Here is a 23,811-nt window from a genome sequence, read left to right as displayed (position 1 = left end):
TCGTGAATGTTTGAAAACTGTATCGATTTTGGCTTGTCGTTGGTATAGTACAATGTACGTAGGACGGGTAATGCCAGAGTCATTATACAGCAAATTGACGTACTACACGTAACCTATTGATTTTATCTTTTGACTAGCTGTACCCGTCCGCTTCGCCGGTCATTTAAAATTAACCTTATTATTTTTCACCCCCACAAAGATTGTCATCATTAAAGACCCCGCAACTGATGTAGGGAATCCAACACTCATATAAATATCAGCCTATCCATTAAGTGCATGTATTTTCTACATGGATACCAAGTTTCAAGTCAATCGGATGCACGGTTCAGTAGTTATAACGGAACATCCGTAAAAACCACTGTAGATTTATATAGTAGTATAGATGAAACATTCCCAATTATGGCGCGTTCGCAGTCGTCGTCGTGGCAGCGAGTGGGAAGTGCTCGAAGGCCTTAAGGATGGCCAGCGCTTCGAGAAGAGGCCGGACGTCTTCAACGGGTATTTGCATAAGAAGAGGAAATGGCCGTTAAAAGGATGGCACAAGGTGAGGTCTGGTGTATAGCTGATCTAGCGCCGGTCGGCTTAGCAGGAGATATTTCGAACGGTAGGCAGCGGCTTGGCTCTGCCCCTGGCATTGCTGACGTCCATGAGCGACGGTAACCACTCACCATCAAGTGGGCCGTATGCTCGTCTGCCTAATGACTGCCCAGTTCTTTAGCTCTAAAGTCGGACCTCTGCCTGAGACCAAACCCTGGGGACGTAGAAGGGGCTATAGTGGCCGACCCTGCAGACCAGATGTAACCCAACGACCACCTTTCTAAGAGATGGATGTGTAGTGGCGTAGAATAGCGCCAAGCGTCAAAAAGGTAAGAATGATCTTCCAGCTGTCGTCGGCTGGTCTTGTAGTTATCATGAGTTCAGTCATAATAATTATGTCCATTGTTGAAAGGAGGTCGTTACTAATACGTGTGAACTATGTTCCAGAGGTTCTTCGTAGTAGACGGCGGTATATTAGTCTACGCGCGTTCACCGGCCGACGTGGCCCGCGGTCGGCTCCACGGCTCGGTGGATGTCGGTCTGTCGGTCATCTCGGCCAAGGCTAGACGGCGCCGCATCGACATAGACGCGGACGAGTTCATATACCACTTGAGGGCGAAAACTCCGGATGTTTTCAGGACTTGGCTCAGTGTGCTTAAAGCTCACAGGTAAGTTATTGTTGGGAGCTTAGATATTGGGCATATGGAGAATGGACATCGCGACTTAGAATAGCACCGCTCTAACTGTACAGTCGTCGGTGTTCTAAATGTACACTTAAAGGGCGTTTACTGGTGGTAGGACCTTTTGTGAGTCCGCGCGGGTAGGTACCACCACCCCGCCTATTTCTGCCGTGAAGCAGTCATGCGTTTCGGTTTGTAGGGTGTGGCACCCGTTGTAACTATACTGAGACCTTAGAACCTATATCTCAAGGTGGGTGGCGCATTTACGTCGTAGATGTCTATGGGCTCCAGTAACCACTTAACACCAGGTGAGCTGTGAGCTCGTCCATCCATTCAAGCAATAAAAAAATAAATATCATAGGGTATGGTACAACCAAGCGCTCATAGCTGGACTACAATGCAATTGAGAATTCCACTTCATGTCTCAACGTGGTTGGCGGCATTAATTTTCTGGTCTGTGGGTTCTGGTAACCGTTCACCACCAGGCATGCCCTTTACCTAGTAGTAAGCGTGGTCAGCTAATCCTCCCATGCTTTCATTAAAACATAATTTCAGGTTGTACCGTCAACACCTCTTAACCTTTGGAGCCAGGGAGTCTGCACCCAAGATCAATGCTCCTCTTGACGACCCGGCCGCGACCGACACGTCTTCCCGTAAGCACTCCACACTACACTTATGCACGAATGTTTGAATGATAATGAGTGAATGACATTTCTAGAATTCCCCTACGTGATTTTTCGCTATTATTCTCTAGAAGATCGAATTTATGAATAACGTAGGGGAGATAAACCTTGAAGCTTTTTTCAAATTAGAATTTGATACATACGATTTTTAGTTTCATGAAATTAGATAGATTATACATGAGTTCATCCCCCCTCCCTTTTTTGTGGTGCATTTAGGTAGTATTTTTTTTGTTGTCTCTGACAATCTCATTGTCCATAAACGTAGTGGCCAACATTGATGATTACGAAACTGGGTCGCAATGACAGAACTAAGACAATTTTTTTTTAAGTCATTCTATAAACTTTTCTCTCTTATTAGGTGTATATGATACTTCAAAATCTACAAGTGACGTAACCGAATTTAATGCTTCTATGAGACTCACTGAATTCAACAGCAAAACGCTTAATGGTTCGATACCAATCGAATTTGATCCTATGAAAGATTTAAAAACATTTACGAATGATGATCACATCGTCAAAGTATATTCAATGCCCAAATCGAATACAGAAAACGGCACAGACATTGTTAGTGATAAGAAATTGGGTGCAAATAATAAACCACGCTATAAAGAAAGAGATTCAGTCTGTCTTAAATCTGTAGATACGAAAGCTCTAATTCATTTAAGACAAACGAACAAAATTGTTAACGCAGTTGTGAATAAACAAAATATGCAATGTTATTTCTTCAGAAAGAAATGTCAGAATAATTCCGTAATGAGGAGATCGAGGAAATCGACTAATCTCGTAAAATATAGAAATGAGTGTGAGGAACCGAAGCTGCGGAGGCCATTAGGCAATTACATGTTGCTTGGCGAACAGACGAGCGAACGAAAACGCGACGGGGCGAACAGACCTGAGATACTTGATAAACGTAATGAAATTCGTGTTAATACAACAGATTCTAAACACAATAAAATTGTCGATAGACTAGTAGATTTCGTATTCAAGGATACTGGTAAAGAAAGAGATTTGAGGACGAATATAAGTAAAATAATCAAGGAAGTATTAGAAAAGGATTGTGATAAAACCAAATATCCCGTGAAAGCTATGTTTAGAACTCTCATAGAATTCTGGTTGGACAGTGTCGATGTGAAACAGTGTAAGGAAACGATAAAAATATCTAAATCGACTAACACAAAATCTAAAAGTTCCACTAGAGATGTTAATTTATCGGGTATTGGCATCGGATATAAGAGTCACGCTACCCAGTTTGGTTTCGGTGATTTGGTACACGAATTCAAATCTAACAAGTTTTCACGTAAGGGTGCGAATGAAAAAAATATTTCGCCGGTTTTCCATAGTCCTATACGAGATACGGATAGCTACGAAAAGGAGCGCCGAATCCAAGAACTGGAGAGACCGCTCAATAACACGATCTACGTTTGCGATACCGTACGCAGCAAAAGTCGCGAGAGAGACATTAAAATAACGAAAACCTTAATCGACAATTTGAATAACAAAACGAACCTGTCCGACTATAATGACACTTCGAATTCCTCAAACGAAATACCTAAAATACAGTACACGATCAAAAAACTCATAAGCGAAGCCTCGGTGCCGGCTGAGATTGCCGAAGACTTTCTGAACGCCTACCTGGGCGTGCTGGAGGACAGTTTGAATACTACAGACTCGAGCATAAACTTCAGTGTCAGCGAAACGGCTCCTGCGTGTGACGTTCTAACCGAAGAGGTTGTTAAGAAAGTATCTAAAAGTATATCGGCATGCGAAATGTCACCAGCTAATCGTGTCTCGAATCTCGAAGGCAATAATTCTAGCCATTACGTGAAAGATGTTTTAAACAGAGTCGCTATGATATTTTCAAAACAAAAAGAAAACGAAAGAGAATGGTCTAGTAAAGACAAGGAAACCGATGAAAAACAAGAGGTTTTACAAGACACCATGAAAGAATTAGCTAGAGAAAATCTATGTAAGACAGTTAACGAACAATCGGTTGTAATAGATCTTTCTAAATACGATTTAGACCAAATATTAACGAGCACGGATTCTGATAAAGCCGCAGACGTTACAATAACTATAAAATTAAAATCGAAAAACATTGAATCGACGCGTAGACATCTTAGTTTGAGATTTTCGAATGATAAAAAATATAAAAATGACAAATTGAATTCGAAAACCAATAACGGGTCTAGTGAAATGTTTCGTGAATTCAATAGAAATAATAGTAATAGATATATCAACGAGCCAGTTGTACATTTGGAAGACGGCAAACGTATCTACAGTAGCGATGCCACATCTAAAGCCTACTTAAGCGGACACAGCGAACGTTCTTTTTGTATGACATCAGATAAACGTAAAAATATTGAATCAAACGCTGAAATTAATAGATCGTATAATGAAACTCCTTGTTACATGATGTCGGACATACCAAAGAATTACAAGAAATTGAAAACTAGCGATCATAGATGTGAGAATGATGTATCGAAGTCAAACGACTACTCCAGTGAAATTATACAAAATTGCGTTAATTTGGAAAAAACAAATAAGTCAGTAGTCAATGAGGAATTCGTTTTGTTGATTTTAGGGGACTTATGTAAACTGACACAAGGCCTGCCGAGTCTGCACAAAGAAATTCATGGAATACATTCAAAACTTAAAAATAAATATTATGAAACAATTCAAAATGACATAACCACTGAATTGAGTTTTTTAGATAAAATATACAAAGAGAATAATTTTGATACGAAACAAGGAATATTTCATTTAAATACTACTAATAACATTTCTAATTGCTTCGGTAAAATCAATCAATCACTTAATACAGTCCCAAATATGAGTATACAATTCGGACATGTTACTGAAAAAATTCCCGATATTGTTCCAATCGATAATAAACATTCAAAAGCATCTAATTGTGATAACGAAAAAGCAACTAATATACCAATTAACCTAAATATCTATAAAGTTAATAATCTAAAGTCAAATGAAATAGAAACTGGAGAATCGTTATTTAAAAGAACACAAACAAAAACCCAACACAACAAGAACGTTATTAGCGAATTTATTGAGACAACAGACCGTTGCACGTCCAACGTAAAGATAAATACAGAAAATGAATTTTCTAAAACGGGAGACATAAACAAATATGATCGCATTGAAACAGTTAATTCCAAAATGAGGAACGAAAAAGGAAAACTGAATAAAATGAAAAAGAAATACCCTGATTCTGACCTTAAAGTATACAAGATATACTACAGTAAGAACTACAACACAAAGGGCTCTAGTTCAACCACCGATTTGAACTTTAATAAAAAAGATAGCGACGATTTGAAAACTATATACAGATGTCCTAGCGAACCGTCCCTTATATCCGGATAGTGCTACCCATACACACAGTACCAGGCGAATTACGCGGTACTGACGTAGATATTCCTTTGTCGAAACCTTAGAAATATCTAGAATTATCTAGTGAATTGTCTTATAAAAGTTAAATTAATGTGATATGCGTATTCCGCTTGTAAATTATTACTGTATTCGATGCTCTATTAAATGTTTTTTGTTTGGCTTTTTTATCGTTCAACAATTTGTTTTATTGGTTTTAGATTTTACAACGTATATTGGAAGGCGATTTGAATTTGCTAATTTTGTTGTTGGTTTTTTTTTATATTTTTCAAGTAGTAATTCGTAGGGAGTCAGTAACAAAACAAAAAATAAACTGTAATAATAAAATTAACCTATACCTTTAGTGAGCATTCACCTCAAACTGCTATAAATACAAAATTGCATATGAAAAACGCAAGAGAGCGCGATTTATTCAACTTTGTCCCTTTTTGCGTTATTACATAAAATTGATATTCTAATACATACTTATATATAGTTGTTAAATAGATTTAGTTAGATAAAAAATCATTATTATACATAAATATATACGTAGATACATAGAAACAGACCTATATAGAAAAATTTTCTGTATCAAAACAGATTAAGATAAATAGTTCATCCGATAAATATGTGGTACAAGGCTATTTATTTATTTAGTTTGGTTCAGTATCTCTAGATAAATTATTTTTTTCTACATTGGATGCGCCCATGCTTGGTATTTTTTCATGTGTTACGTCTACCTGAATCTCAAATACTAGACAAGTATAAGTGCTATTAGACTACTGATGACTCCGACCGGGAATCTAAACCGCATTAGGTCAAGAGTCACCTAGTCAAGATAAAAAAAAATTGTAAGTGCTTGTCACTTTGTATTTTGGGTGCAACGGGAACGCGCATGGGTGGATACCAACATCCTGCCTATTTCGACCACGAAGCAGTCGTGTGAGCCGTGAGATTGTTGATTCGTCCAGCTCAATACAAAAATGTAACAATTACTATAGTTAAAAACGGCACTGAGGTCATTTATCTCGAATCATTAGGGAAACGACTAGTGGCTGAAGTACAATGAGGGCATTATGCCATAAATTTTCCCTGAAATGCCAACAAGCGGTTGGCTTTTCAAAAATGACTCTCAATTTGTCCGATTTAACTGGTGACGTCATTTGAGGCCAAATAAACAATTACTATGATAATGATCAATGTTTAGCCACGTAACACAATGGATCGCCGCGTTGAGTTTCTGATCGGATCTTCTCAGCGGGTCGCGATTCCGATCCGGTAGTAGATTCATTCGCGAAGTAGCTGCTCTTGAGCTGATAGCTGTTAGCAAATCCCACTCCTCCTGGCTCGCCCACATGTCCTGGTGAAACTGGAAAGGACCCCGGGCCACCAGTAAGCGGATCATTCATATTTAAAAAAGATATAGTGGATCCTGATTGATATTCGGTTAGACAATTTGATAACGTTAGCATATCAATACCCTGATGAGTATGAAGCATGTTTTGAATTTTGATACAAGTTTTATTGTATCTTGCACGTAAAAAGTTCCCCGGAAGTGGTATGGAATAACATAATAATATAGTTAACCACATCGTGTGAAGGATAGATCTGGAAGGATAATTAAAAAAAGATGTAATGCAAATATCGAAACCCGAAGCGAGACGAAAAATTGAAAATATAATAACCCAGGCATAAATGTTTAACGTTTTAGTCGATTCTAATTTCGTGAATATGCAGTGTGTAGGCAGCCTTAACTTTAAAAAAAAAACACAAAAATCAATGCTAAATTCACAGCTGCCCTTCAGATCGAATCGCGTTAGGTGGAGAAACCATAAAAAGACTGAGGTGACGATGCCTACCCGTGCGTGTTCATAAGCCCCCCAGATCACTAACTTAGAGTCGTCGTGGCCTAAAGGATAAGACGTCCGGTGCGTTCGTGTGTAGCGATGCACCGGTGTTCGAATGCCGCAGGTACCAATTTTTCTCATGAAATACGTACTTAACAAATGTTCACGATTGACTTTCACGGTAAAAGAATAACATCGTTCAGTAAAAATCAAACCCGCAAAATTACAATTTGCGTAATTACTGGTGGTAAGACCTCTTGTGAGTATAGTAGTGAGGGTAGGTACCAACGCTCTGTCTATTTCTGGCGTGAAGCGGTAATGCGTTTTGGTTTGAAGGCATAACCCTTGTTGTAACCCTAGCCGTTGTAACTATACTGAGACCTTAGAACCTATATCTCAAGGTAGGTGGTGGCATTTACGTTGTAGATGTCTATGGGCTCCGGTAACCACTTGGTGTTATGTTGGGCTATGAGCTCGTCGACCAACCTAAGCAATAAAAAAGATCGATGAAAGAATAAAACCTTGATTTTGTCCGTGTATTCTATACCACTGCCCGGCTAGTTCTCCCCTTACCCCAATTGAATGTTTATCCATAGGGCTGGTAAGTCCCACGACAGCCACGATTAGAGGACCGCAATTCGTATCCGGCACGCCCGGCGGACGACTCGCCAGTTGGATCATCGGTAAGGACATTTCCATTCCAAAAACTAGGAAGGAGGATGCAGTAACTTCAACTTCCCCAACCATTAGCATCCCCAACTTTTCTTCAACAACTTCCCCAACCTTTAGCTTCCCCAACTTTTCTTCAACAACTTCCCCAACCTTTACCAGACCTTTAGCTGTATGCGAAGTTAAATAGCGCGTGCACTGCAATAAATATCAGAAGTTGTAGAAACTTAATTGAATGTCTGAATTATTTTGGAACTGTTTTTTGGTAATAATTGTCGTTTTAACTAACTGCCCTGTAGGTCACCGGTGCCCTACGCGGCGTATTAAAGTAATTATGTCGATTTCTGTTACTAAAGTAAGCCTTCTTTTGGTTTTATAATGTACCAGCCGTACTCGCACGCTTCGCTGGGCATTTAAAATTAACATTATTATTTATTGTCATTATTATTAGGGAGTCCAATATTCATATAAATATTAGCCTATCCATTAAGTACATGTATTTTCTACATGGATACCAAGTTTCAAGTCAATCGAATGCATGGTTCAGTATTTATAACGGAACATCCGTAAAAACCACTTTAGATTTATATATTAGTATAGATGTCTCTTACGGCCTGGCCACGGGGATCGGCGGTGCGAACAGCGAAGCGGTGGGCGAGGCGACCATTCGCGCAGCACCGTTTGCAGGCCACGGGTACTCACGTTCGCCGCCGCGACTAGTAAGGAAGTCCGACAGCGAAATGTCTATATCGAAATTATCTCGATATTGCTTACAAATTAATAGTTTTTTGGTTCAGGACCTATTATTTGGAAAAGATTGTGAAGTACATGATTTGAATAAGAATCGGAGTATACCTATAGATGGAGAATTCCACAAGAAGTACGAGAAATACTTTGGGTGGCTAGACTTCCAAATAGCTGGTCTAGCTAGTATTTCAGCTATTTTATTTTTTTATTGCTTAGATGGGTGGACGAGCTCACAGCCCACCTTGTGTTAAGTGGTTACTGGAGCCCATAGACATCCACAACGTAAATGCGCCACCCACCTTGAGATATAAGTTCTAAGGTCTCAAGTATAGTTATAATGGCTGCCTCACCCTTCAAACCGAAACGCATTACTACTTCACGGCAGAAATAGGCAGGGTGGTAGTACCCACCCGTGTAGACTCACAAGAGGTCCTACCACCAGTAATTACGCAAATTATTATTTTGAAGATTTCATTTTTATCACACGATGTTATTCCTTCACCGTGGAAATCAATCGTGAACGTTGAGTGTTGTTGAGTACGTATTTCATTACAAAAATTGGTACCCGCCTGATATTCGAACACCGGTGCATCGCTCAACACGATTGCACCGGACGTCCGTTAGGCCACGGCGACTTTAAAAATATAAAATAAAAAATAAATAAAAAATATAAAAATTTCGGCGTTAATTTTTCGCGGCGAAAACAACTAAACTCATTTAATCACTGCACTATTCGCCGCGACTACCGCTCGACTCCGTGGCTCGCGCCGTCCGTATTCATGCATTTGTTTTGCTCGCCCGCCGCATCGCGCGATTCGCTCGGTACATTTCGCCGGTCGCTTCGCCGGTCGCCGGTGCGCGTGGCTTGTTAGGTACATTTCTATGCGCTTGTTTTAGTCGCTAGACGCTTCGCCGTTCGCACCGCGCGAATATTCGCATCGGCGAATGTCCCGTGGCCAGGCTGTTAGAAATAGATTCATTCTCAGTATCTTCGAATTCTTACTTCAGTGCACCGCGTAGGGCACCGATGAGCTACAGGGTAGTCAAAGGGTTAAAGATTGATCTATTGTAACTTCTACCTTATATCTTAAGTTGTCAATCGCTTCAACATTCAACAACGGAATTTAATGCGTCACAAATTTTCAATAAACTGTCCGAACATCAAATGCGACAGTGTTCTTTCTTTATTTATTCACCGTGAAATGACCACGACGGGAAGGGGAGGCCTATGTCCAGCTCTGGATGTCTGTGGGCTGATAGAATAGAAATGACCACGTCAACACGCAATACTTTTTTTTTTAATTGCCCTTGTAGGCAGACGAGCATTCGGCCTGACGGTAAGGGGTTACCGTCGCCTATGGACGTCAGCAATGCCAGAGGCAGAGGCAAGCCGCTGCCTAAAAAAAACTTATGGGTCGCGTTCGCTCAAATGACCTCATCAACCCGCCGTACCTACGGCCGCGTCTACCCATTCCCATAATTTCCCATGTTTATGCCTACAGAATCCGGTGGTCCACTGGAGAACGCCTCACGTGAGCTGGGACAAGCTCAGCTGTCCGTACAGCAGCTGCAGAGGCTGCTGGATGCGCTGGAGATGCAACAACAAGTCCATCACGATACAGACGTAAGTGCCAAACACGCAACCGTGCGAGTTTAAACTCAACATGTACTTTACTTATGTATTCGTTTTGCTTGACTCAACATTAACACGCCTTTATCAGCTTAACCCGTGTATATATGTGAAACGGAAACGGATAATTTTAAGGCTGCCCAAGAAATTTGCCGACGCGTGTCCCGATATTTTTGTTATTTCGTCCTAATATCCTTTCTATGATGAGCAGAATGAAAAAGTTATTGTTTTAATTAAGCATTTGATTTGCTGTTTTAAGGATTTTTTAAGGTTTTTAAGCTATATTTTATTGTAATTGAGGTCATATTAGGACTTAAGTTGTTCCGTAGACCGTGGTTGTTAATTTTTGACAACGATAAATGCCAGGATCCGACCAACTCTGGGTATAATGCCATAATAAATCTGGAGGTTCGCTGTCCCTTGATTTTAATAACCAATGCATCTAAAAATCTTGTGGTAGTTTATATATTATGTAGATATGAGAGTGAAACACAATGCAACGCCATTCATTCGTGAACATTATGACGTAAGCATTTTATTAAGAAAAAAATCTGTACCCGCCTGCGGGATTCGAACACCGGCTCACTCGCATCGCACGATACGCACCGGACGTCTTATCCTTTAGGCCGCGACGGCTTATGTCACCAATTTTAGTGTTACCATTCAGCGAAGCACTGCTCTTGCTAGGGCTAATGCTAACAAAATTTCTCAAGTTGGAGTCCGTGAGCTCACCAACACGCTCGGTTACGCTGACATAACCCTCTTTTTTTCCTTCTTTTCCTATCTATGCTGATAACCTTGAGAGGTTATTTCAGCTTCACCCTAACGTGTAGGTGTGTTAACGGGGTTCAAATCGGGAGTGTTGCTAACACTAGCCCTAGTAAGAGCAGTGCTTCGCTGAATTTACCACTGGATCGGAATCGCGGTTCACTCAAAAGATCCGATCCTTCTAAGACTGCCAGTTTAGGTAGGAAAAAAAGTTACCATATTTTTTTTGTTTTTATTGCCCTCGTACGCAGACAAGATACGGCCCGCGTAACGATGAGTAGTTACCGTTGCCCGTGGACATCAGCAACGCCAGAGGCAGAGTCAAGCCGCTGCATACCTACGAATGAAAAAAAATGTGTGCTTTTCCCCCTGATATCAATAACAGAAAAGTGCGAAATTGATCGAATCTAAATCTTAAGTGTCTGTGTTTACGGTCGAATGTCGATCGTTAGGCGAGCACTAGTAGTCTAGAATGTTCTCAGGTGTCACTGGACGGCGCTTCGCCGAACGTGAAGAAGGATCGCCGCAAGTTCGGTCTCCGCAAGAAGAAGTCGAACAGTAAATGCGCTTCCATTGAACTCACCGCTTCGCACATCGACCCGTCTAACTCGCACATGGTAATCATGAGGTTCATCATCAGCCTGTATCTCTCCACTGCTGGATGTAGGCCTCTCCCATAGTCCGCCACAATGAACGATCCTCCGCCTTCCGCATCCAATCTCTCCCAGCGTATCGCCGCAAGTCCATCGGTCCAACGGGCAGGGGGAGGGGTCATCATGAGGTTCACACTCTTCTATTGCCTTAAGAGTTGAGAGCTCGAGGTCTCAATCGTGGCGACCATGCAGTACCCACAATATTACTGGTGGTAAGACGTGTTGTGAGTTCACGTGGGTAAATACCTCCACCCTGCCTACATCTGCCCTGAAGCAGTAATGCGTTTCGGTTTGAAAACTAAGGCAGCCGTTGTACTGTAAAAACTGAGATCTTAGAACTTATAGCTCAATGTAGGTGGCGGCGTTCGTTGTCTTTGTCGAAAACAATGGCGACGGTTGTATCTATTATGCTCATAGTAAAGTTTCATATGCAAATGAATTATCCGACGGTGACCCGTGAATGCTTTGCGGCAGAGATAGGCAGAACGCTGGAACCAACCCGTGTAGACTTACAATATGCCCTACCATCAGCATTAGAGATAGTTTAGAGAAATAATAAGTAAATTCACTTCTAGCACATAGCTAGTGATGATGACCTTTAAAGGTATTGTAATAAGGTACATTTTCTGACAGGCCCTCTCAGCACTGACCGCGCCTCCATCCCCGGGCGGCGGTGCGTCGTCCATACCTAACTCGGCTGCTTCGCTACCCATAGGTATGTCAGCAAAATTATATAAAAAAAAAATTGTAAATAATAAGAACAGATGTGATCTTTGCATTGTAGCTTAGAAAAAAAAATGTATGAAATAAAATCGAAAATGAAAATGCAATGTATTGCCAGCGTAAAAAAATAAAAAGCTACTGTGTTGTCGTAATCCATTGCCTTTGGCACGCTGATAATCAAGATCACCTCTCTTCGTCCCCTTTATGTGTTGTGTGTGTGTGTTTGCGTTTACACGCTTTGCTATGTTTGTGTGTGGTTCATGTGTATAAACAAATTTGTATTTTATTATTATTATTATGTAGTAATGTTTATTTGAATTGAATGTCGAATAATTGCTTTAAGCCTTCGTCAAACAGAACGCGCACTTAGCGCCGCGTACTTAACGTCGCGCTCTTCAAATTGACTAGATGAGTCTAACGCTCCTTGACGCAACGCATTCGCCAAATGATAGTGCCTTTTGATAGCAGTGTGAAAATTTAAAAGTATTAAGAAATCGAGTGATTCAGATGTGGCATTGTATAAGCATGGGTATTTTCTAACTATTTATATCATTTTTTCGGGCATTATCTAGTATTTTAATACACATTCACTCGGACGCTAAAATAAAATTTGTAAAAAATTACAACGCCTAACGTCAAAGCGTCCTAACGCCGCGACAGAGCGCTGCATACTTATAGCGCTGGGGCTCTGTTTGACGGTATGTTACCATAGTAGTACAACACATCTCGGCGTCATAGCGCGCCGTCGGTTTAGCGCTCTGACGCGCGCTAATTACGCTTTCTGTTTGACGAAGGCTTTAATTTTAAATACATTGCAACTTGGAATCGAAAACAATTATTTGGGCGAAGGAAGCATGCGATGCCGTTAAATATATATTTTTATAAAATCTACCATGCAAAAAATTTAATATAAAAAATCTACCATCATTGATTAAAGCACAAGGAAATAATTATATATTTTTTTATATATTTTTTTGTAATTTAATTTCGAGAAATGAATGGTACATTAGTAGTTTTTTTTTAATTGATTTAAATTTTAAAAATTACAGGAATGTATTATCTAAATGTTTCATTTAGTAGTTTGCATTGTAATCTAATTTGAATGTATGTCTTGACAAGGATTTTACGAAATCGGTAAGTTTTACCTTCTCTTTTGTCTCTTTCTCGGAAGGATGTTGACATTTTCTGTCATCTGTCACAGTTGACGTTCCCCGCGCATTATAGACAAGTGTTGTCAACTAACAAGGTGGGTGGCGCATTTACGTTGTAGATGTCTATGGGCTTCAGTAACCACTTAACACCAGGTGGGCTGTGAGCTCGTCCACCCATCTAAGCAATAAAAAAATAAATAAAAAAACCAACAAAATATGGAAATTTCCTTAATTACCAAAAAAACTAGTACTAGTTGGCAACACTGAAACAACCTTCGAGAAAAATTTAGACATTTACATAGCTTATGTAGATACGCGGAAAATTTCGTCAAGGATATTCGCAGTAATTACTTGAATAAAATTTAACTTTTCCTTTGACTTCAATCGAGTATCGTTAAAGATCTTCAATGCCATGAGCAATTCCGACCAGCAGTACGTGTAGTGCCATTGTACAAACCGATTCCATAAACACATCGTCGAGTACTTGAAACAGAAAAGATCACAGACACCACTTTATTTTTTTTTAACGATAAATATCTTTTAACTTACTGATTTGCATTCACACAAAATTATTGCCTCTAATTAGATAAGGGAACTTCAATTTAGGATCTTTTCACTCGAGCGATACTAGGCTGACGATTACTAAGATTATTTACTTTTTGTCAATTTGAGATTTACATTCTGAAATTTTATAAAATGCGATAATTTGCACCGAAAATAAGAATTAGCGACTTTTACCTTATAGTTTTTCAGATATTTTAAAAAGCTGTATAATATATAACCTTGATAAAAACTACAAGTTTCTATTGGATTTGAAAAGCACGCCGTTCGGTTTGGCTAAAGAGCCACGCGGTACACTTCTATACGCGTTTTGTGTGATAGTTACAATCTGTGGCTTGTAGGAAGCGTTCACGTTGGAACCCTCACGCGGCTCACAGGTGACCCTCATGACCCGAACGGCTCAGTAAGATAAGGCTTACCGGTGAGCACCTCAATGAAAATGCTCGATTTTTAATACGCTTTTATTAGCTTCAGACGTATGTATGTAACGGAATCTTTGAACATGATTTTGACCCCCTTCAAAACATCCGATTAACTCGAAATTGGGCATACTTATTAAGGACCGTTGACAATTCAATATTTAAAAAAAAATTGAAAAAATTGAAATTCAACTAAAAAAATTTTTTTTTTTTAATTGCTTTGATGGGTGGACGAGCTCACAGCCCACCTGGTGTAAAGTGGTTACTGGAGCCCATGGACATCTACAACGTAAATGCGCCACCCACCTTGAAATATAAGTTCTACGATCTCAGTATAGTTACAACGGCTGCCCCATCAAACCGAAACGCATTACTGCTTCACGGCAGAAATAAGCAGGGTGGTGGTACCTACCCGTGCGGACTCACAAGAGGTCCTACCACCAGTAAAAAAAATAAACAATAGTTTAAAAAAACTAACAAAATACGTTTTTATAGAAAATCTAAAGTATTATTTATTCTTATGGCGTTCAACGTGTTAATGGACACTAGTATAGGTAATTAGGTATTAGAAAGGAATTAAGTGTTAACAGTTGACGATTTTACTACTGCTTTTTTATATCCACCTACCCACCTACAAAGTAGGTGAGCTCACGAGGCTCAAACGGGAAGTGTAGCTAACACTGGCCCTAGCAAGAGCAGTGCTTCGCAGAATCTACCACCGGATCGGAAACGCGACCCACTGAGAAGATCCGGCGAGAAACTCGGTGGGCTGTTTTACTCACTACTATTGCTGCTAATACTAAAAATATTAGGGAAGTAGAAACAACAATACAATACAATTTACTGATGGTAGGACCTCTTATGACTTCGCACGGGTAGGTATCACCACCCCGCCTATTTCTGCCGTGAAACAGTAATGAGTTTCGGTTTGAAGGGTGGGGCAGCCGTTGTAACTATACTGAGACCTTAGAACTTATATCTCAAGGTGGCTGGCGCATTTACGTTGTAAATGTCTATGGGCTCCAGTAACCACTTGACACCAGTTGGCCTGTGAGCTCGTCCACCCATCTGAGCAATAACAAAAAAAGCAAAGCGTATACTTACTGTCCAAGATCCAAACAGCTCATTATTATCAAAATTGTAAAATCGATCCTGCAGGCTTGTTTTGATACGGGATATCTCTCTGTGTGTATATATGTATAAATATGTTTCCTTTTTCAATTTCCAGCGTATCTAACAACATTTCTGGCCTCGGCTTTAGTTCGTAAGATATATATATTTTTTATTTATTTTCATTTCCCCTTATTTTTTTTATAATATACAAAATTTCCACCATCACGTACAATATCAAAGACACATTATCGCGACGCTAAAGTATACCTTTTATGACGCGTCATTCATTCTAGTGGCTTCTAGAAACAAATCTGTTGCTCACACAAATGTTTGCCTGATGTGGGTATCGAACCCGCGACCCTCGACGCAACAGTTAGGGCCGCTAACTATTCCACCGCTCAGTCAGTCATAAAATATCACAGTTGTTTATAGATTATGAGTGCATTGCTAGCGAACGAACGTACTGTCAGCAATAATTGTTAAATCTTTATATAAATATATACTAGTAGTCTTCCGATAGTCGAAATTCGACTATAATTAATTGAAATCATAAGTTTGTACACTATTATGATTATATTGTCAAAGACTATTTATTTATATTTCTATAATCACAGACTTCGTCAAGACTACACCTTAGACAAATATTAATATGGACAAACAATATTTATTCTATTCTTAATTGGATTACAGACTATAAGCAATAAGAAAAGTTTGACAATAAACAAATAGTATCCATGTGTATCAAATACATGGTAGTGTGTGTAATGTTTTTTTTTTAGTGTTTTATATATTTTTAAAGCATTATTTAAAAAAACTATTATCTTCTGCACTCCTTCTCTATATTTTCTATAAGTGTGGGAAAGGACAATGCCCATTTTCTATGGAAAGAAATATCGTTTCATATTCAGAAAACAATTTTTATATTCTCACCCAGGTTTAAGAGAAATCTGTTTTTTTCTGCAGCTAAAAATAAGTTGTTAATTGTTTTCTTCGAAATCAATAATCGCTCTCATAATTATTTACAGTATTAAATAAGTTAATTGTGGTTAATGTTGCTAGAAATAAGCTCTTACGTATTTTTTTATTATGATTATATCCTCATAATAATAATAAAATGAAATGAAAATCCGGAAGCCAGCAACGATATTGTTGTTGTTTTTAAATTCACCAATAAGCAGGCAAAGAGCGTAGCCTATACAGCCTAGTCTGTCGAAGTTATTTATTTTTTATGTCAATAAAAAGCCGGTGTATTTCTTTTTATTGCTTTTTGGGAGTTTTGACGTCAACTCGACGAATACCACATTGACTGAGCATGAGCTTACGCAGACCTTTTATACACAATATTACAAATACAAATAATACAAATTGCACAATAAACTATTAAAAAAACATTAAAATAAAAATTCAAGTGACGCTTCACTCGGGTTGCTGCCAAAACTCTCTGATCATATATAATAAGAATAGAGTAATGGTAGGCCATTGATATTTTTACTAATGGAATTATTAATATCTAAAAATATTAAATAATTCATGGTTTTAAGTAATAATTATTATTACAATATATGAATATTGAATTGAACAAAAATAAACTAAGAAGCCTGTGAATTATAAGCATTAGCTAACTTTTTTTATTTGTTGTTCAAGTCACAAACAACTCTTTCGTTTGACAGCATATAGGTTTGCTATAGGCTGTATGGGCTAAGCCCTTTGCCTATTGGCGAATTTAAAAACTATGGCATGGATAGTTTTGGGATGTTATCAAATAAGTAATTTATTTTTTTGGAAAACAATACCAGGTTGAAAGAAATGCTGATACATAAACTAAACAACGTGAAAAAATAAGTCATAGTTTTTCAAGTACAAATAGTTTTGACATAAAGTTGGCCCACTTTTGGGCATTGTCCTTTCATACTCCTCCGTCCGCGCAATTTTCGTAAAAAGGGGTACAAAGTTTTTGCTTCACGTATTAATATATAGATATACGTACGGTAGGTACGTCTCTATGTCACCGAACTCCTAAACCTCCTAAACGGCTGGACCGATTTGAAAGAATTTTTTGGTAAGCGTTTGGATGGCGCCCTGGATGGTTTAGATTCAAAAATCAGTCCGGCAGATGGCGCTGCAGTCAGTATCTAGATTATATATCTATACTGCAACTAAACGACTGGATTGACTTGAATTAATTTTTGTGTATGCATTCATTCATTTATTTCATTCATTTTGTGTATACAGGACAACGTCTGTCGGGTATGCTAGTTATTTATAAAAATACACGTGTCGTTAAATGTTGGTCATGCAAACATAGTAGTTTTACGAGAAAAAAGTCTTAAACAGTCTTATTATAAACAGTAAAATTACGCTAAACAATCGAATCACAATACTCTACTTAAATCCGTTGCACTTAAGGCCTTTTTTTCCCTAAAACTATATTTATCTCTGCCGCTATATCCGAGATAAGCGCTCTCTTAATCTAGAATTGAATCTGTAATCTTATTTTCCACTAGTATTACGACATTCCGGAAGAACGTCTAAGAAAAATCTCTCGGTTCTTTTGATTGTGCAATATTGTGTAGTGCCTAGAATTAGCCTTAAATATTTTGTTTTTAATGTTGCGACAGAATGTGTTGTTATAACATTTCATAAATTAGCGCATGTTAATAAAGCAAAACTTATAGATTCCTTCGTGCCTTAATATTAAAAAGTTTAAAGTGATTATTCCTGTAAGGAAATAGTTAGGATTATTTTAAAACGACTTGTTCTATCGATTTTTGGTATCTCAAAGAAATTGATGTGAATTGAAAGAGAGAAAAAAAATGTCACTATGGATGTAAATTAGTTTATGAGACAGCCGAAATGTCATCAGACAGTGACGGTATTATTAAAACATTAGTGAAGATCTTACATCAGTACATAGTGAGAGTATTGAAGGAACAAAATTGTAAGTTGTGTTACTGTGCGCTCTCATATTTAGTTCTTTAAAGTAATGTTTTTTTTTTGAATTGATAATTTTGTTTATGGTCATTAATATAATTAGCGTCGTATTTCTTTACGAAGTTAATTGATTGATTGATTCTAGGAAGGTGTGATCAAAATCTTTCTGGTTCCTGCAAAGCTATTACATGAACGTTACACGTTCAATTTTCTGATGTGGTCCGCGGCAAATTATCAAGTTGTCTTAATTATTACAATGTCGTCTATATAGAACTACAATTCATTCAAATTCAAATTCAAAATCATTTATTTCAACTTGGATGTCATCAAAAACACACTTGTTGAATGTCAAAATGTAAAAGAAAATGTTAACTCTACCACCGGTTCCAAAAAAAGCCAGTCCTGAGAAGAACCGGCGAAACAAATTCAGCTGGTTTTTTTTTTTTTTTATTTTCTCTAATATTTTCTTTTTTTTTTAAATAAGAAAACATATTTACATTATTCGAAAAAACAAGTAAAAAAATACAATTCAAATAAATAATAATAATAATAATGAAAAATGAAAAGGCCAGGAGCGAACGCCTCATTCCCACGTAGTGCCATCTAGTAAAAAATCCTTAACTTTATAATATGCCTTGTTGTTATTATGTTAAAATATGAAGAAACAAAAGCGTAAGTCGCGTTACTGTACACCCTCATATTTAGTTCGGTTTTAGTGTGAGAAACAAACGAAGCTCACGAAGACATTGTAAATTATAATTGAGATTAATTTCTTTTTTTTTTTTAGCTTAGATTGGTGGGACGGCTCAGTTATTGCTATTAGACTATTTGTGACTTTTCGAATAGTTTACAGTTTTCGTGATCACTGACTTTTCCTCTTTTAAGTTTCATTTTATGTCAATTTTGAAATCGTCATGGCCTAAAGGATAAGACGTCCGGTGCATTCGTGTTGAGCGATGCACCGGCGTTCGAATCTCAGGCGGGTACCAATTTTTCTAATGAAATACGTACTCAACAAATGTTCACGATTGACCGCCACGGTAAAGGAATAAAATCGTGTAATAAAAATCAAACCCGCAAAATTATAATTTGCGTAATTACTGGTGGTAGGACCTCTTGTGAGTCCGCGCGGGTGGGTACCACCACCCTGCCTATACCTAATATTTGACCTTAATGACTCATAAATATGTACGCGGTCATTTTTAGTTATTGAATTTGTGGAATAAATTTAAATATAAAAAAAAGATAACACACCATTCTGTATTAAAGCAATTTGCGCAAATAGCTACGCTATGTTCCGTAGTTATAGGTTTTAAATCCAAACAACGCGCGAGGTTCGTCGCGAAAATCACATTTGTCCTGCACCAATTCGCCTTAAACTCATAAATAATGAAAATCATTAATCAAATAACATTCCCATAACGCTTATAATTTGATTAATTTAAGTCTCAGGACATTGAAAATTAAAGAAAACATTTCAATTGTTATTTTAAAAGCCTTCGATTAAAGGAAAAGGATATCATTGCAATAAGAACGGTTTTCCAGCATGTGCCGCGGCAAGACCACAGTCGCTTCCCGGAGCCGAGGCCTTCGGGCCAACCGCGGGGCCGGCCTCGATCTCCAGTCTGACTCCTGACCACCAGCTGAGGGAAGACTTCACGGTTCTGGCCAAAGATTTGGTCGCCAGCTTGAAGACCATCGTCGCCACAATGGTGAGTGCGAACTCTTTTTACTTCTTAAGAGAAAAGGAAATAACAATCTCTCTTGTCCGTTCCGCCAAAGATTTGGTCGCCAGCTTAAAGACCATCGTCGCCACAATGGTGAGTGCGAACTCTTTTCTCCTCTTGAGGGAAAATGAAAAGACATTCTTTCTTCTCCGTTCACTCACTGCTGAGGATCGCGCTCACATGTGGCTCTCCTCAATAGTGTTCGGTCATGGGTGGCATGGACCTCATGGTATAGACTAACACCGCTTTCTTAACCAGATCTGACTAGTGTTCTGCCCACGGCGCGCTAGAAAAGACAATACTATAACAGGTGACAAAAACTATTCGAAGAGTTTCAAAGGGTTGTACGTTCTCAGAGGCAGAGGAGTGACTGATTATAAATTTCTGATGCGAATATTAGTATATGCTAAACGATCCGTCACATTTCCGGCAGTCTGCGGAATCTCCTACACAATAGTTCTAACATGAATTTCCGGCGCGCGCCAGACACTATGACGACAGAAACTTCGTGCAGTATTTTTTTTTTGCTTAGATGGTTGGACGAGCTCACAGCCCACTTTGAGATATAAGTTCTAAGGTCTCAAGTATAGTTACGGCGGCTGCCTCACCCTTCAAACTGAAATGCGTTACTGCTTCACGGCAGAAATAGGCAGGGTGGTGGTACCTACTCACGCGGACTCGCAAGAGGCCCTAACAAACAACAAAACCGTTCAAGTTACGCCGTTTTTTATTTAGGTTTGTGAACGCAGTCGCCTTAGGGCCGCCATGGAGGCCGCAGACTCGAACGGCTCGGCGGGAGGGTCCGTCGTGTCTGCACTTCGAACCAACCTGACGTCGGCTCTGCAACAGAATTCTGGTGAGACCTGCTAGGTTCCGCGCTCATCGCTAAGTCACTGTGCTTTGAACTCTATCGCAGCATCACAGGGCTCCTTATAGTATTGTCTCCAGTCTTAACAAGTCGTGAACCCAATTACAATTCCTTTTACGGCTTAATCTCGCGTTTATAACTGTCATGAAATTATCCCGACGCTCCGAATACTTCACAGTTACCCCGATAACCGTACTTGTCGAACTCGACAAAGAGGTCGACGTGCAACCTAACCCATGCATCAGCCCGCTGAGTTTCTCGCCGAATCTTCTCAGCGGATCGCCATTCTGGTCCGGTAGTAGATTCATTCGCGAAGCAATCGCTCTTGAGTTATTGGTCTCCTTCGGAGGCGCTCGGGCAGTTCTTAGCAAATTCTACCCCCCTGGCTGAGCCTTTGCTCGCCCACCTGTCCTGGTGAAACTGGAAAGGCCTCCGGGCCACCAGTAATCTACCAACCATAAAATAAAATAAAAACTTCACAGCTTTAAGCTGTGAAGTTGAAGCCCTAATAGGGCTTAATGAAAAATGAAAGGTCTTTCACGAATTGGGTGAAGTTGCTCGGTGGACCGACCTGGTTAAATTGGCGTTAGCGAAATTCAGGCGTCGGTCAATGATCTTGTGTTCTATTATGGCTAACAGTTTTCGGATCACGAAAAGTAAAAATAAAACCATAAACGTAGTTTTGATTATAGGGTTCTTTGTTGGTCTCTGGGGCAAGTTCTGAAGATGCAATGCTGCGACTTTATCTCTAAACGTATTGTCCTTCGCAACTTTGGTAACAAAACGAAAAGAAATGGAATATACAATTATTTGCAGTGTATATCTGACCTCATCTCGATCGACTCCCATCTTGCCATGTTGAATTACTTCAAATGTGCGCGACCACAAAACTGCGCAGTTTTCGAAAGGTCTAAAACAATCGCAACCTTAACCCTTGGTTTTGTTTTTAAAAAAGAATCGATTCTGTACGTAAATAATGAGTAGTGAAGGTGCGGTTGCAGAGTTGAGGTCCCGCCTGTCCAGGATCCACCTGGCCTCCGACATCGCAGAGATCGGCTCCGTGGGACCTGCTGATGCGGTACGTGTTGCGACCTATCCGTATCCTATGACATTTAGTTAAGATAAAATAAAAAAATATTGTTTAGATGGATGGACGAGCTCACAGCCCATCTGGTGTTAAGTGGTTACTGGAGCCCATAGACATCTACGACGTAAATGCTCCACCCACCTTGACATATAAGTTCTAAGGTCTCAAGTATAGTTACAACGGCTGCTCTACCCTTCAAACCGAAACGCATTACTGCTTCACGGCAGAAATAGACAGGGCGGTGGTACTTACCCGTGTGGATTCACAAGAGGTCCTACCACCAGTAAAAAATAAATCTATCAATACCGTGGAATTGCTTGTTGCGGAATATTGAGTCAAGTGACGGTCCATTTGGGCTGGAGTGGTTACTCAATCACAGAGGCATCACAACATGGATGTCACCACCTGGTCTATGTCTCCGCACTACATTACAACGGCAGCCCCACCCTTTAAACCGGAACGCATGTCCATTTCGCGGCAGAAATAGCGAGAGAATACTATAGAGTGTTTTTAAAGGTTCCACTTCTACCATGTCTATCTTCAAACGAGGCTTGTGGAGAGTATTTAACGGTAGGCAGCGGCTTGGCTCTGACCCTGGCATTGCTGGAGTCGCATGGGCGAAGGTACTTACCATCAGTTGGGCCATATCCTCGTCTGCCTATAATGGCAATAACAAAAAACGTGCCAAATGCGGTCATCCCGGAATCAATAGCTTTATCTTAGTCCACTGTTCTCCGTCCCCAGGTGAACCGTCCATTCCAGCAGTCTCTCAGCTACAGCTCGTCCTGCGTGTCTGCTTCGGAGTTCTTCGACGCGGAGGAGCATGAAGATGACGATCTAAAACATGAAGAAATCATTGCGGCTGATGAGGTAACGACATATCCATAGTTTTTATGGTAGGTGGGTGATCGACTGAACTCATGGTGGAGGTTGCATACATCACGACGTTGAAATCGCCATCCACCTTAAGAGAGGTGGTGGCAGCCATAGACAAGAAGGATTGGAAACCAAGAGTTATATTGCTATCAATTTCTAACCTGTCAATATAGGGCACGGGCTTTGGTAACCAGTCTACCTTCGAACGTGAGATCCTTAAAGCGGTTCTCATTTTCAGAGCGGCGTCATAGAACTGGACGGTGACTCCTCGTCGGAAGCCGGATCCTTGAGCAGCGAGGAGGGCTCGGCGAGCTCGGACAACTCTGAGGGCGCCAGTGAGTCTCCACACCCTGACCTCAGCCGCGACTAGGCTGTCCTCGCTGTCAGTTGCTCGCGACTCAGAATCAGAACGTGCCACATCCACGTTTTTATTCATTTATATCTCCATGTTATTTAGGGCTGTTGATGGTCAGATAAGCACGTCGCCCTCAGATAAACGGATACCGAAGCCACTAAACATTAGATTGAGGTCTCAGTTTGTACTTTAGTTGTGTAGCCGTTCCATTTGTTTTTCCAACTTTCATAGCATAGCGTATGAGGTCCCTACCCGTCCAGTGGTGAGGCAGCCAGTTCAGTGTTGCCATCTCTTAATATTAATCCTTACTGGTCTCGGTCATTCGAAAAACTCACACCCTGTATGTAGCGAAATTATTATTGTTACTAGTTTATTTTATTTTATTTTACTTCTTAGAGGGTTAGACGT

At 39.7% G+C, this 23,811-nt stretch overlaps 1 protein-coding gene across 5 annotated transcripts in view; it reads left to right on the top strand.

The window, feature by feature from the left end:
• The window catches only part of LOC101741150 (oxysterol-binding protein-related protein 3), a 56,777-nt gene that overhangs the window by 14,488 nt on the left and 18,478 nt on the right, over positions 1 to 23,811 (top strand). For 2 of the 5 annotated variants that reach the window (XM_038017930.2, XM_038017929.2), the window contains exons 4-7: positions 415 to 544; positions 985 to 1,205; positions 1,773 to 1,870; positions 2,259 to 5,480. In XM_038017930.2, coding sequence (XP_037873858.1) covers positions 415 to 544; positions 985 to 1,205; positions 1,773 to 1,870; positions 2,259 to 5,275 — 3,466 coding nt within the window. In that variant the 3' untranslated portion in view covers positions 5,276 to 5,480. Of the gene's footprint in view, positions 1 to 414; positions 545 to 984; positions 1,206 to 1,772; positions 1,871 to 2,258; positions 5,481 to 7,721; positions 7,809 to 10,043; positions 10,166 to 11,421; positions 11,557 to 12,225; positions 12,308 to 20,035; positions 20,203 to 20,952; positions 21,074 to 22,074; positions 22,164 to 22,916; positions 23,043 to 23,286; positions 23,384 to 23,811 lie in introns of those variants that run through there. The other 3 variants (XM_038017932.2, XM_038017931.2, XM_038017933.2) reach the window with 3 other exon arrangements.

This window comes from Bombyx mori, chromosome 20 (assembly GCF_030269925.1).
Source record: "Bombyx mori chromosome 20, ASM3026992v2".
NCBI classification, from domain to species: Eukaryota; Metazoa; Arthropoda; class Insecta; order Lepidoptera; family Bombycidae; genus Bombyx; species Bombyx mori.
This window is presented reverse-complemented; position numbering and strand designations above follow the sequence as displayed.